This window comes from Bombus fervidus, chromosome 14 (assembly GCF_041682495.2).
Source record: "Bombus fervidus isolate BK054 chromosome 14, iyBomFerv1, whole genome shotgun sequence".
Lineage (NCBI taxonomy): Eukaryota > Metazoa > Arthropoda > Insecta > Hymenoptera > Apidae > Bombus > Bombus fervidus.
In genome coordinates, this window is record NC_091530.1 from 10,648,936 (window position 1) to 10,664,891 (window position 15,956).

At 37.0% G+C, this 15,956-nt stretch overlaps 3 protein-coding genes across 3 annotated transcripts in view; 1 reads left to right on the forward strand and 2 right to left on the reverse strand.

Moving 5' to 3' along the window:
* Window positions 1-4,946, reverse strand: part of LOC139994331 (fibrillin-2) — a 30,911-nt gene extending 25,965 nt beyond the window's left edge. Inside the window, exons 1-2 of the mRNA XM_072016860.1 lie at window positions 4,501-4,946; window positions 1,795-2,364 (exon numbers count right to left, since the gene is read on the reverse strand). Of these exons, the coding sequence (XP_071872961.1) occupies window positions 1,795-1,949 (155 nt within the window). The 5' untranslated portion in view covers window positions 1,950-2,364; window positions 4,501-4,946. The remainder of the gene's footprint in view (window positions 1-1,794; window positions 2,365-4,500) is intronic.
* LOC139994334 (uncharacterized) overlaps window positions 1-15,956 on the forward strand; it is a 54,309-nt gene that overhangs the window by 27,308 nt on the left and 11,045 nt on the right. The window lies entirely within an intron of this gene.
* Window positions 10,478-14,480, reverse strand: LOC139994332 (androglobin). Its single transcript, XM_072016862.1, has 2 exons — window positions 11,948-14,480; window positions 10,478-11,665 (listed from the first exon to the last, which is right to left on the reverse strand). Exons 1-2 carry the CDS (start codon window positions 14,354-14,356, stop codon window positions 11,027-11,029), a joined length of 3,048 nt encoding a protein of 1,015 aa, XP_071872963.1. The 5' UTR covers window positions 14,357-14,480; the 3' UTR covers window positions 10,478-11,026.

Here is a 15,956-nt window from a genome sequence, read left to right on the forward strand (position 1 = left end):
CATTAGGCCTAATTGACCATAGAGTGTTTCAAGCCGGAAACGCTTTTCACGGATCCGCCTGAGAATACGTCTTGCACCGAGTTTCATCACGCGGCGATTTAACTTCAGCTTCTCGCTGAACACGACCTTCGAGTAGACAAGCTTAATTCGTCGTGTGTAATTAGTCAGGCTTTTCACCGGTTAATCCAGGAAACCTGGTCGATCCGCTACGTCGCGATCGTTATTCCGTATTTTATGACCGTGCGTCGTGTGAAATCGTTTAGAAATGAAAGTGACTAAGAGTTAACCCTGGAACTTCCAGCTATAAGTAAATTTTATGCCCCGATCGTTTATGTTTGATACAGCATTTTTCGTCGTTCTAATAGACTGGCTGATTCGCTTTAACTTTCTATTCGAAAATTGAAAGCAGGAAATCAAAAGTAACAAATTTTCTTGACGTACAATCGAATTTGAGGTGTAAATTGGCTTATATTAATTTCAATTTCGTAATTCTGAGTTCGTGTCCAATATATCTTTTATTTAGTTGCTTTGTCAAATATTTTGTTTCTTTTTTATAATTTTTATCGTAAATAGGTTTCTATTATAGTTAAGTTGATGTAATATTTCCTTTTGATTTTTACTATAAATTTTAGATTACGAATCTTCATCGTTGCTAGAGTCAAATTTTTTTCAACTCTTCTGCTTGAAGCAATTAATTCCAAGGTCAATAGCGGTGTCACAAGTGTTTAGTTGCACAATTGCATGTTTGCCACATTATATTTTGAGATTGCATCAAGATCGAGCGTTTATGATTGATAACGAGCCGCAATGGTCTTTTATCGTTTGCTAGGTTTCTTTCAATCGGTCTCTTTGGCACCAACTGAGTGATCTTTGCACTTTCCTTGATCTCGGGGTGAAGTTTCTAATTTAACAAAATCATTACGAATCATTTTCGCGATATTACTATTGTGCAAATTTACGAAATATATTTATTGGCGTAGAATTCATTATATGATACTTAAAACGAATGTTGAGGAACTACATTTTTTCCACAGAGAAATGTTTAGAATGTTTCTATATCGTATCCTCGATACGAATAAAAAGAAACAAGGGAAACGTGATAAATATTATGCTGGCCCGAAGACGCGCGATATTACGTAATTCGAGTGAAAAAAGAAACTAGAACGTACAGTTCCTTGCTGGAGCTATTTCATTATGTTCCTGGTCCGCGGCAAGTAAAAATAGAAACGAGCTGAGAAGAGTCTTATCACTGGCATTGTCATCTTTGGAACTCGGGGACGTGTCAAACGTCTATCACTTGCAGCCTGAGAATTCGGTCATGAACCCTCTCTATTACTTCGATAATTACGATACTTTTGACTGCAATTCTCAATTACATTTTCATCTATAATTTTATTGGGTTCATCCAGAAGATAAAATGAATCTACGTAAATAATGTCTATCGCATGGTCACATTTGCGCGAAAAATCTCATCAATCTGAATAAAACGCTTATAAATGTGAACCGGGTAGAATTAACAGTTTCATAAAGAATTCTCTTCCCTCCGCTCTAGAATAAACTAATAAATAAAAAAAAGCCGACAAACCATAAAAATATTTCTCGATTATCTACCCCAAAATTTCAAGATACACGCGGCATATCCTTAGTGATCACACCTCAGACACTTCACGAAAATTACTGTGCCCCGCGATTGTGATCGATCGTTCGCGGGCGCGATATCTCGGATCGCGATACCCGCAGATTGGCCGGTTCGCGTTTCATGGTTTTAGGGATGCTCTATAACTGGATACTCACCCGACAGGCGGCACCGATTGCAAAGTGTTATCCAGATCCTGAGTCGGGCTGGTGGTGTATCGTTGTCCCGTGCTCGACACATCTCGAGGAACGATCAGCAGTAACCAGGTAGCAAGGATCAACGCCACGTTCGGCATTTTGGCGGGTGGCGTCATCAATTCTCACGTCTCGTCGAAACGAGAAAACTGTTCAACGATCCGTCTTGCGTGTTATTCGTATGCTCGTCTCATGATCAATCGACGATCACACGCGGAAATGAAGTCTCTCTCCTCTGTCTGTCTGTCTGTCTGTCTGTCTGTCTGTCTGTCTGTCTGTCTGTCTGTTTGTCTGTCTCTCTTTCTCTCTGGAGGGCTCGAACGATTTCAACGCTGGCTCGCGATCGACACCACGATCGGTTCCACGATCATGGTTCCCGATCGACTGGATGCTGGGTAATCTGACGCGCTTGGAATTCTGTAATAGTCGCGTCTCCGTTCCAGAGGGGAGATTTCTGATTCGATTCGTCGGGAATCTTTGGGGTAGAAAACAAGTCTCCTACACGCAATTTTCTTTCAAATTCTTCCTGAAAATCTGTGGAATTTATTATGGGATATCAATAACATCGAAAGTTTTGAAAATTAATACAAGTGAATTCTAGCTCGTCTTAGTTTTCGACGATTGTATTTGACAAATTTAATGTCGCGGTTACTTAACTATTAAGGAAAGTTTGGAGGCGAAGGAATTATTGTTTGTTGGAAGTCGCTTGAATTGTGAAAATATATCGCTTATCGTTTTTCAAAATAAGGTAATTTCCCATCCATTTAAAGTTAATACATCGAACGAATTTTCGTATTATTCTTTTCAAAGATATAGATACCTTCCCAGAAGAATTGGGTAGTGCGAATAGTCCTGCCAAAAATGAGGAAATAAAATTATTTTGCAATCATATTTCCGGAAGAATCATAACAATACACAAATTAATGAGGAGAACAAAACTAGTCACACTCGTGGAAATTATGTTTTGTTTTCGATCTCGCGAGAACAGCGAAAACCTCACCACGTAAACCAAGCGAGGAGACAATGTGCGATAATTGTCGCGATTCCGCGCTGACTATGACGCCTTTCCGGAAGCACCAAATTAGTACGATGAGATAGATGGAACTATCTTTTGATATAAATATTCACAATAGCTGTTCCTTCGTCAAAACGGAGCTGGAACTACGAAATTCATTTTCAGGTCATTCAATATTCTAGAAACGAACGCAACTAAACATAATTTAACTCTTTCGGAATGAATTTTTCTTTCAGAGTAATAGAAATACGACGACACAGACGATGTAATTCATCCAAATCTGACAAAAATAGGTTAACAGTAATTTTTTAAATTGTATAAACATCACTGTCTAATTATGACAAGCTAACAGTAATCTCTAAAAATTACTTCGATACGTATTGTATGTATGAATCTGGAAAGGTTTAAAATGGAAAAAGTTAAACTATTTGTTCTAGAATTTTTGCCAGTAAAAATGAATCCCGCTAGCAAATTATTTATCCATACTGATTATTTTTCATTCCAATAACCGTTTGAACTTTTCAAGCTATGCGTTTCTTAGGAAACCAATCTCTTATGCATTAGACGTACATTAGAAAGATTATACTTTAGAATGTCGTACAATTTATCATCTTTATACCTATCTTTAAAAGGAAACTACAGAATTTCCAGTTGGAATTCCACGCTTACAGCGTCCATTTATTAATCGAGATCTCGTTCTAGCCAGGAAGGACCCTATTCCTGGTGGAAAAAAGGGAAACAGGCGATTCGAGTCGACGCCACGTTCCTCAGAAATTCGCCGTAGCGAGATACACACTCCCGCTTTCACTCGTTATCATAACGTAAAAGCGGACCGAGCAGAGGCTATCATTAAAGTTCCATAAAGCCTGGTATGCTCGTGCAAAACTCGCATAAAAAGAGATCAGTCTGGTTCGCACGTTCTATTATGTCGAGAACGGGGCAAGCGGATTGATAAATGCGTCTATTAATCGTTTACTTGCCCGAGGAAAACGAAATAACAAGTCAATATCGGCAACCTTCTTTTCGACGAATTCTCTAGCAATTAGTCACTATATTTATGGAATAAACGAAACGAACGATTCACTTTGTGTTGTGGATCTTTAGTGATTAATCATTATGTTTGCACGAGCCAAGAAGATGGTCTATTTTACAAGTTTCCAGTGAATATATCGTGAATTGCGTAAAGTTAAGAGTACAAACTCGATGAATAAAGGAACGGAAAAACGAAATAAACTATCTATTCTGTGATTCGCTTTCTTCTTTAGTTAATCACTGTGTTTGCATAAGGTAAGAAAGAGTTTCCAATCGATATTTAACGAATTACGTAAAGTTAAAAGTAATGGAACGATTATTTTCTGTGAAAAATTTCACCGAAGATCAACTTCTCCATAGAAGGCTATCAGAATATCAAAGAACATCCTCACAAACCTCTCGGTGAAATTAACACGCTTAAATTAACATGCTTAACGGCATCAGACTTAACAGTTTCAAAGTATCTTACGCTTTCAACTACTAATCCAAAAGATAATAATAAACTGGATCGTGTACGAAACGAGCAATGTCATGAAACGGATGCAAGAAACTTCCAACAACAATAAACGTACCTTCCTAACAACTTTATTACTCTCGAAATTAGTCTCAACTTCGCGCCATACCTGTCAACGAAATCATCAACATTACTCCACCACGAGCAACCGATCCTCCAACAAATTCACTCTCAGGCTTCGAGCTTAGTCTCAACCATCTGCTTCGTATAATACCTCGAATAATATCCAATCACCAATTCTCCAGCATTCGCCCCGACAATTTTAAGCTCACCCCCCTAAGAATTTTCTTAATCGAGTTCGAGTGCCAGACTGATCGAGTGAAAGAAAGATATTTATCGTTAGCCAGTTACACGAATTTATATGTATTCTTCGATAGATATAAATTTGTTAACAAAGAATAAGAGAAATTGTAAGAAAAAGAAATTCGATTGCACTTCACGTTGATGTTGAACGTCGTTTCCGCGAATGGGAAGCCGAAGAGGAGCAACGAAGGAAAAGAGCCCCGAAAAGATGCGGCGACGGGACTCGGCGCGAGACTGGAGCAGCAGATTGTGAACGAGCCGTACCGAGAGAGGGCTCATCCGGAGAGAAGAGGCTCTCTTCCCTCGTCTTCTCGTCTCTCGTTCCCTCCACGAGCGTCCTTTCCCTCCTCGCTCTGCTCGCGGCCACGTCCAGCTGACGGCCGGGAGAAAACACCAAGAAGAGAACCACCGATAGTCCCACCCCGTCTTTTTCTTTCTCGTCCCTGTCAACACGTTCACGAATGTGTGCTACACCATGACACGCGTGAAGCGAATCCGAATATACTAGGAAATGTTTGAGAAATGCGTGTACATCGAGATCCGAGATGTAAATATGTGTATTATATTAGAACATCTACTACTCATTACACTTATTGGAAAATTCTATACCAAATTATATTTCACTTAATATTTTATGTTATAAGACAGAGGATTGCGAAAGTATTGAAACACTTACCATATAGATGGTATACTTATGGTCAGCAGTGTGTTTACTTATATCTGTGATTGTAAAAAAAAAAAAAAAGAAAACGCCGCACTTCGTAATTTTTAAAAATTCGAATTTACACGGTCGTTAAATTATAAGATATAATAATATATAGAATTATAATAATATGTAATGTATATTATAATATTTAAGAATAAATAATAATAATATAGAATGAATAAAAATTGAATACGTTCAAAAAGGTCGTGCAATTTAATCGAAATCCGATGTTTCAATTCATACGCATTAGGCAAAATAACGTAGGTAAGTTATCTTCAGAATACGACGATTATTCGTGTCTTCCTTTCGTCTTGCTTTCTATTTTCTACTAGAGAAGATTACGTAGAGACGGGGCGATTTTTATTTTGGGCTCGGATGGAATGACGAACTTACATGGATATCGTGTGTCAATTGGATTTTGTGTGGGATAGAGAGAGGGAAAATTTGAAGGAAGGTTCGAGAGCAGGGTAGGAAGATCTTCAGAAGTTGAACGTTTCTTTGACTGTCTTTTTTTTGAGGCAGCGTGTGACAGTGTTTCATAATTGGATTCTTAGGGGAACCGAAAGAAGGAAAATTGTAGAAGGCAAGCTATAGGTCCCACTAAAAAGATCTTAAAACACGAAGTTCAGATCTTCCTCTCGTTTTAATACTTTTGTGAAAGTAGTATAATTAGATTTCCTAGGGAAATGAAGAAAGAAAAAGTTAGGAGAATCTTCGAATTAGAGAAAATTTCGAGACGTAGACATTTGAGTTATATGTAGTGGATAATGTTTTCGAGGAAATATTTTAAAATTAAATTTCTGGAGGAAATAAAAATAGGAAGATTAGATATAGATGAAGTTTTGGAATATAGAAAAACTCAGAACGTAGCCAATCAAAAGTTTGAAGTTTTCTTCGTTTTATTTTTAAACGAAGATTTTATTTTCTAATTTTATCGATACAGATAAAATCTTATTTTAAAGATATAATGAGCTTCAACGAAGATTATGGATATTGAAGGTTCGAAACGTTCTAATTAATAGGACTTTCGCAACAAAGTGTAAACGTTATCAGTCGAGGCTCGAGCTACGATTGAGAAATACCAACGACATTGGCCTCTGCGTTCTGAACTAATAAGCGTGTTAAGAAGCCATCACTTCCGGTCACTTCGATTAAAAACATCCATTGTTAGCTACGAGTCATGTGCGATATTCGAACGAAGACAAAAAGAATAAAATAGGGCACGTCAAATAGCTATTTTTATTACAGAACGATTTATCGCTTGCAACGCAATGAAAAATCCAATACATAACTATCAATGTATTCTTTTATCAACTAATCTATAGCACATGAAAAAATCTAATCTTCCTGACATCATCGTTCTTACAGCCATTCTTTTTATTGTCATTACGTAACCTCATTCGAATGGAGTTATATGCGGGTGGCGATAATAACAATGAGATGCAGAACCACCGAGTTTCCTTGACATCGAGGTTAAAAGTTAACTTCACGCATGAAACATAACTTCCTTATTTTCGTCATTGCAACATTATTCTATTATGAACTTACGATTTTAAGCTACTTAAGACATTAAATTCTCAATTTTAATCATATTAAAAGAGAAGAAAAAAGAAGAAAGAATATAATAATATACCGATTAAAATCTAACCCAATTAAATTTTAATAAAAACCTAATAAAAATTGTGAAAGCAAAAGCTAGAATTATATACTTTTCGTTCAAAAGATTCCCAAAAGTTTTTGTTAAACGTGCGTTGTAAGATCTGAAATAAAATTTTTTATTTCGATAGATAAGAAAAGCTGTGGATTGACGCGCAACAGAACCAATAGACAAATGTTACGACTTACGTATAATTCAATACAAAGTGAAAATCGCGCAACTTTATGTTCCATCCTAAATTGTAAATGTGTAAAAAGTTGAAGGTAGTCTGCGCGTTCGTGAGGAAATGAATAGGCGAGAAATGGTACAGAGAGCTAACGGGGACGCGTAACACGCAGGGCGAGCCTTTGCGGCTTCTACCAGCGAGATATTCCCGATAACAGCGGCTCGTAAAACGCGATTTTCCGATCGGCGGCTACAATTTTGAGTGACGACGGTGAAAATTGTCGACCGTCCCTAATGCGAATCGCGACTCTCCAGCGAGATCAATGATGATTAACGACGGCCGCGTTCATTCTCTTGCCTTTTTTTTTTCTTTTCTAACTAGCCAGTGGCCCGTTTAACAGCTATAAAACAAGAAACGAACGATCGTACGCACACGGGGAAGTTTTACTGATTGTAAGGCGGCTTCGTTTATCGCGAAAGCGTTAAACTAACGTCACCATACTCCGTTTTATGAGCGGAAACGTTCTAATAGCTTCGTGAAAAAGGAAATTGAAATTGCAATTCACTGACAAGAATACTTTTAATCCTGCTATACGCTCTTTGAATCGTTCTCGATAGTTCATTATGCTTGTAAATAAAATGGAAGAATTATTAGTGATATTTGTGATTTCCTATTTTGAATTGTATTTGTATCTTTGTGAGAACATCTTTCCAATTATATTAGAAACCTTTTGTTTTTTAATAGCAATCGATATATACGAAACAAATTCTTCGCAAGGTAGAATCAAGTTAGAATGACTACGATTTCTTTACAAGTTAAAGACACTACATGAGGAATTCTTGGACAAGGAAGGAATTCATGAAAGCTCTGGCGATGGTCGCGAATGACAAGTAGATTCTGAACTAAAAGTCACGATGACGTGGAATAATCCACGACTAAACCCTACCTCCTCTTCGTCCATGCCATATAGAAAGTATAAGTACACTTTCGAAAAATTCAATCGAATTCTTTGAATTCTTCCTTGAGAAAATCGATTTCTATCTCTCAAATTTATCTTCAATGCTATTTCTATTAAATCACAGGCAATGATCACACGCCAATATTTTTATTAAATCATAAATGTTGTTAATTATTCGCCGATATTGTTATTAGGTCGATCCACGTACAAACTAAAATTATCAAGCTCGTGTTCGTAAATCTCGATCTTATCTCATCAGACCTGCGGTGTAAGCTATAGTACGCACGTGAGTTGGATATTTGCCAGGTGAATCGGCGTTCGTAGTTTGCAGAAGCCACTGTACCACCATGATCGTTAATTTGTTCGGCGACACGCGAGATCGAGCAACAAACACGATCGACACTGATCACAGGATTGCCGACCAAGCGATGCACTGCTGCCTTCGAATGTTGAACACCAGCGGATAGTCTGCAACGTGGATGCACCTGCAATCAACGCGCATGTTGCAGCAACGTACAGCATGTTTTGTAAATGTTTCAATGAAACTTTGTAGCTTAAGTGCCGTATTCCGTCAATAAGCCGAGTTTAATGAATCGTTTGATATTTCTCAAGTGATATCTTAATAGAATTATAATCGAAGTTTAAATGGAATTCTACGAGTGATACTGTGAAGTGCATATCACTTGACTACTTCAATTAATTAGATTGTGCTCTTAATATTGTCGGTATTTATAGAAATTCTTCATTGACTCCGTCATTGAGTATTATCTAGCGATACTCAACATCTCGTTATGGGAATAAATAGTAGAAAAACGGTCATAACTGGTCACTTTGATCAGTTTAATAGTTCTAGCGTTAATTGGTATGGTGTAACCTATTTTCTCTGAATAATGAATCAAATGATTATCTTCGTTTTCTCTGCACCTCACTGCAAATATTTCAAGTTTTAGTAATTGCAAAAACAAAAGATGTAAAACTTGTTATTTTAACAGATTCGATAATTCCACTAGCGTTAACTGAGAGAAGATAGCTCATATATCTAAACTTTATCTTGTTAGATAAACCAGTACAAGTCAACAAGAAATAAACCTATATACACATATTCATCATCCACCACCTTTTTACTATATTACCAATAAAAACCTGCTCTACATACAACCATGCAAAACACTTCCAACTTACCTCTTCATTATATCTCCTTTCAATCAATTTCTCCAATAAAAACAAATCGATCAAACGAAAGCAACTGGCTATGACATAAAAAAAAAAAAAAAAAAAAAATAGTAAAAGATAAAAAATAAATATAGAAAAGGAAGGAACTGCACATTAAGCACACGGAGGATAAAACAGCTCTGCACGTTGCTCGCTGACGCTGTACCTGTTCTTGCGCTTAACCTAGACCTCTTCCCCGCGCAGTTTTGTAATAATCTTGCTAGACGACGGGGACTGGTCCTGGATGAAAAATGAACGGAACGGATCAGCGTGCTTTTCTTTTCCAGAGGCGAGCGGGGAGCACGTCATTAAAAGGTGCCCCGTCGACGGTCATCTCTTCGCGATGCACCGCAGGCTACCGGTCGCCAGTATGCAAACATCGACTTCTTTTCGAGTTCCACCTATGTCGCACGTTCTCCACCGTATTAAGTAGTGATGAGATCTAAAACATTTTGAATCGTATCTGGTATACATAGTAAGGTAGAGTTATTCGAGTCACCTAAGCTTCAATATCTGAAAATTCAATTTTTACACGAAATAATTAAAATCGTTGTATGTTATGAGGCACCATTAGTCTCGAATATAATAAAGAGAGAATGAGAAAATGTCGTGCGCTTTACATCCAGCAGAAAAATATTACAAAAAACAACAAAATGGTACGAATAATCGTATGGCAGGATCTTTTGCAAACTCTTTATATGTATATAATACCTTGCTGACTAAAATAAGGCTACCATAGAATTATTTAGATTTGATTACTCTGTTCAAAATTGAACTTCAAGATGTGGAAGTTTACGTGGGTTAAATAACTCTACCTTATTATATTTCTTGCGAGTTGATATCGTGCAGCCTTGAACGAAGTTCTAGATCCTTATAAACCCCATTACGTTTCTAATTGCTCGTTACGGTCATCAGAAGCTGTAATCTGTAATCTATGACCGATTTTGCAATTTCACTATATCGCTTCCACCTACCGTGAGTAAGTATCGTTCAATGTGTCCCTGACCGACCACCGATCTAGATAAGTGGCGATGAAAAATCGTGACTGTTTAAAGGGTCTCGCTGAATCATCGATCGCTATCGTTTAGAACGTAATACGTAGATTATTCGCTTCGAGGAGGACTCGAAGCTGGTGGAATCCGCGGCGCCAGGAATGTCGCTGCACCGGAATATGCATGACGCTGGCGGTTACAACGATTAGTAAGCACAAGGTTCATGCAGCAATTAAAGATACTTTTCTTGTGAACCGGGTGTCGTGAATATGTAAATGCTAAGGTATATTGGCCTTCGTGTGTATTTCTTAAGTTTTTAAGAGACAGAACTTAAAGGATGCAACTTAACATAAATAGCGTTTAAACATCTTAAATCTTGTTCGGATTAGTTCAGTTACTGGAATTCAAGTAATTTGACTATGTAATGAGAAGAGAGCTAGAAATTTGGAAGAATATTTCAAGTATAGTAAATAACAGGTTCACACTGGCGAAGTGTCTTCTTCCTATCCTCATCTTCTTATTAAATACAACACGATTTGTTCTGACTATTTAATCTAGCATAACTACATTAACCAAATATTTACTTGTGATAGTAAATTACTGAATTAAAATTAATGTAAATTATTCTAAAATTAATTGGTCTAAGTTTTCTTAGATTTCTTGCTTCTCTTAGTAGACTTGGTGCTCGAAGGAGCTACAGGCTTCGTACTAGCTATATATCCTTTTCGAGCTTCGTACACGTCTTCCAACATTCCTCTTCTATCAAAAAATGCATCTATATATCTTCCATACAATGTTTCGTATTGATATTTCTGTCTTTTATATAGATTGTCCAGATCTTCGAGAAATTGCGCATAGTCTTCTTGAGCGTACAAGATATTCATTGTACGAATATTCCGCAGCATTTCTTCATCCGATTCCGTCTTTACCCATGCTTCGTCCTCCTCGTCCTCTTTGACCTCGTAGATAGTCAAATCCAAGGGTGGAAGTCTACGAAGGGACGGAGGTGGCTTCAAAGTCCTCTTCTCCAAATGAGCCATTGAAATCCTGGATGTCTCGATGTGCGACAAACGATGGCTCTCCCTTTTCGTCAACGATTTCTCGGAATGACTCGAAGGTTTCTTTTCGAACGAATCCGTTGAGCATTTGGACTTGATCTCGTGTTTCTTTATGAAAGCTTCACGGAGTTCTCTACCACGTTGTAAACTGTCAGGATTCTCTTTCGCCCAGGCTTCCTTCATCCTCGCTATCTCCCTTTCCTTCGTCCTATCTTGGGATATCTATCGATTGGAAACATAATCGTCATAGATGATTTATAATATAACTATATTATAAATTCTCATAATTATTAGCACACATATGAGAACTTAAGTTCTGAAAAATCATTAGGAAGTTATTAAGATACTTAGGAATTATTATTTAATTTGAAGTTAAGCTATAAATCTTGAAGATTATATCTGATTCAAAACATATGCAATGACGATAAACAGTGACTACATATATGAAATGTTTGTAAAATCTTAAGATTAGTAAAAAATACATTGTGTGAGTATGGTATATACCTTTAATCCGCTTTCAGAATCAGTAACTACTTGAAGAACCCAATAAGGCGACTCGACAGCCGGAACACTTTCAACAGACTGCTTCGAAACTCTCCTCGACCTTAACGACTCACTCTTTGACAGTCTTCCTGTATTCGAAAAAGGTGGTAGTTTCTTTTTAATAACAGAGCCTGTCGGTTTCACTTTAAATTCCGATACAAGACTCCATTCTGTTTCAGTCAATGGCCAGCTGTTTTCAAGCACTGAGGCTTCTACGTGATAAATCGTGTGAGGTATCACATCATCCTTACTTCTACTTTCGTTACTATCAACTTTCTCTTCGCTAGAATTCTCTTCATCGATGTTATCAGAATTATCCCTTTGAAGCATAATTTCGGTAGATTTTCTTCGAAATTCCAAATACACCATCGGCAAAATAACTACACAAGTACCTTTTATTTGCGACAACACTTGACCTTCCTCATCCGTGACTCTCAATCTCATTCTTACTTTTTTATACGATACTCTTAATCTAAACGAGACCAAGCTAGGTTTCACCACTCGAACGATCCACTTCGAAATATAATTTCTCGAATTAGGAATATAACTGTTGGATAATTCTTCTATAGCTAATATAGGAGGCATGTTAATCGTGAGAAACGATACTTCGTCAATTAGAAAATAGAACACAGGTTGTCCTTTCATTGTAATTATATTTAAGGACCAAGGTAACTCTTTCAACGTCTGATCTTCGCTCCAACCATAGCAGAAGATAGTGTAACCTAATTTCGTATGCTGGTACCGAGTTGGAACCACATTGTTTACCACTCGTTGTATTTCTTTACCTGTCTCATTTTTAAACATGCGTACACTATACTTTGGCAGGTTAACAAATAAATCTATACTGGCAAACACTGTCTCTGAGGGTTGAGCATTCACCACGAGTCTTATAATAGGGAGCCATTGGTTTGGCGTGATATTTGTCAACGTCCCTTTCAATTCTTGCGCTTGCAAGGTGTACTCGAAGTCTTTAGAACAATAGTAAATGTCATGTAATTTATCATGATGCTTCAATATATTCCTCAGTATCTGATTAGCTAAAGATTCTCGCTTATTATAATTATACAATTCTGCAACTTTCAGTAAATTCTGTAAAACTTGATTATGCTGTTCGTGACGAGGATTATGTATTTTCAAATATCTTCTAATGGTAATCGTTCTGAAAAACGCTTGAATAACAGCTGCAGCCTTATTTTGTATAATAATTTTTTCCGTAGCATGCTGACTAGCGTATCTTCTATTTTCAAAGCTTTTCGTTATGTTCAGCAAGTTCTTCAACACGATCGTGGCGTCTTTGAAGCATTCCAAGCCAACAGTATGATTCAGAAAAAATATTCTCAGAGCTCGTAAAACACCTGGAACCTCGTCTTCAGGCATGATTTTTTTAATTAATTGTATCTGTTCTTCGATAAAGTAATCGTGTATCTGATTATAGAACAACTTGTCCCTCACCTTTCGATCTTCAATCGGTAGCAAGTAGCTTTTGTAGTAAGTCTTCAAGGCTTCCGAGTATCTTTCAGTGCCAAACGCTTGATATACGTTACAGACGGAGTTGCTGATGTGCCTCGCCATCTGATCGACCGTTTCAGATTCTGTGCACATTAGTTGATACATCCTTCGCCTGTCCCCCACGTGGAAAACCGTATCCGATGAGATAGATATGAGGCAATCGGATTCTGAGTGACAGTAAACTCGTAAAAGGTGTCTCCCTCGATCTATTTCCATCACGGTTGATTTTGTCCCAGCAGTTAAAACGGAGACCAAGACGATAGATTTTTCTGACCTACGAAACCAACAATGCTCTTCTATACTTAGACAATCTTTATTTCCCTTTAATTTGGTTCTGGGGATTGCAATTTCATCGTCGACGTCTTCGACAATTTCGATGGAAACCTGAAACGTTGCAAAGTCGATGAGAAAGAATTTCTCTTCCAACGAATCGGTGAAGACATATAGCGGCTCGTTTCTGGTTTTTGACATTTTTTGAGGCCAACTATAAGTGTCGATGAATTCAGAGTTTTTGAACGTTGTTTTAGACGGTGAACTTCTCCTGCTACTCTTCTTACTATCTTTTTTAGTTTCAGATTTTTCATCGTTTGGTTGTTTCGGTGCAAATCGATCTGACAGTTTCATACTGTATTGAAAGTAATCTAGTTTATAGAAAAAATGTACGTCTTTCACGTAAGGTTCCATTTTGTTAAAATCTGCCCAGAAGCTGATGTCCTCTGAAAAATCTGCCGAAATTTTCTTTTCTTCCTTCGACATTTCACGAGCCCTATCTTTCTGACTTGTTTCGTCTATTTTCGACTTATCATTGACAGTTTCGTCTTGAAGATCTTCCTCTATAGTTGTCGTAATGTATTTGTTCATCACGCTATCCTCGCATTTCCTCAAAGGGCTGACTATTTTCAGGGATCGAATCGGTACGAAGTATTCAACTGGATCGATTATTCCTTCGTTGATCGCCCATTTTAACCAACGATAAAATTTCCATCTTGCTAAAGGAGGCTTCACCTATTATTTATATTATTTATTTTTTTCATTTATTTCGATATTCTATCATGGCCGAAAGTTTACCACATATATCTCGTTCAAATTAAAAAATTAATGCAGTTAAACAAACGGAATAAAATGTCTTATTGTTATTCAATCATAAAAAGTAATTATTTTTAGAGAAATCATTATTTTCAGTGGTTACGAATTATAACATTGCTAGAATATTACCACAGCACGATAATATTAAAATAAAATTCAGATGGGTTGAAATTTCACAATATTCGTCGTACTAAGTTCCAAAAATTATTTAACATACATCTTTGGGATCCAACGGAATATCGCGTGACTGAGCTACATAAATAAAATGGCCCCAACATGGTGCTATTTCTGGCACAATTTCTGAAGATACTTCATTCATATCTTTCAAACCGAGAAACAGAGTAACTGGTTGTGGCTTAATCAAAGCGCTGAGCTTCTGATTATTTTTCGATTTCCTCGATCGATCGGTTTTCTTGGACTTTTTCGTATCAGCAGTGTTGTTGGATCTTCTCGTAAGATCCGTATCCTTGGATTTTTTCGTCCTCGTCGTTTCTTTAGACTTTCTCTCCTCTTTACTTTTCTTAGACCTCGAAGCTTCTATTTACAAAGCGTTAAAACTATATACAAATTGTAAGAATGATAAATACAGGAGACACGCGACTAACCCTGACTTTCCTGCTCCGTAACTTCCGCTTCCCATTCGAAATGGTCTGCATACTGTCTCAAAAAGTCCCATTTATCTTGGGGTGACAGATACTCCACCTCTAATCGCAAACAAACCCATCCTGCATTTAATTGAAAAGAAACGATATATGACAGAGAAAGAGAAATATATTTTTATGTCTCTAATTAAATAGATATTTTACATATTTTTCCATATTACACGCGTTTTGAATATTTCTGCATTTTTAAATTTTCCATAAATGCATAAATTAAATAGTTTAGTTATTACATTACCTGTTAAACACGTGACAGGATGGAAATCTACGATCTCGTAATAGTCCGTCCAGGTCAAAGAGCACAATTTCAATAGAGCCTTTGAAAGAAGCATGGGCCATAATTCAAAACTATTAGTAGTTCGAGGTAAAAGTGGTACTTTCTCTTCATTCACTGGTATCATATCATCCACGAGAATCCGGCGCCAAGCTCCCAAGAAATATAATCTTACGATGTATTTGCCTTCGACGTAATACAAATTTTTCAAAAATCTTTATACACAGGAATAAAGTTTCTTCACGAAGGTAAAATATAATTTTAATGGAATGGGATACTAAATTCTAAGAAATTAAAAAACCCGTCGAAACGCACAAAGTATCGAATTTGCGAATCTAAGAAATTAGGTTTCAAGAAATCTCCAAGCGTATCGAAATATAATAAGAGATCTCTAGATCTTTACTCATACTCAGGAAACACGCATTAACGAACATCACGCGTT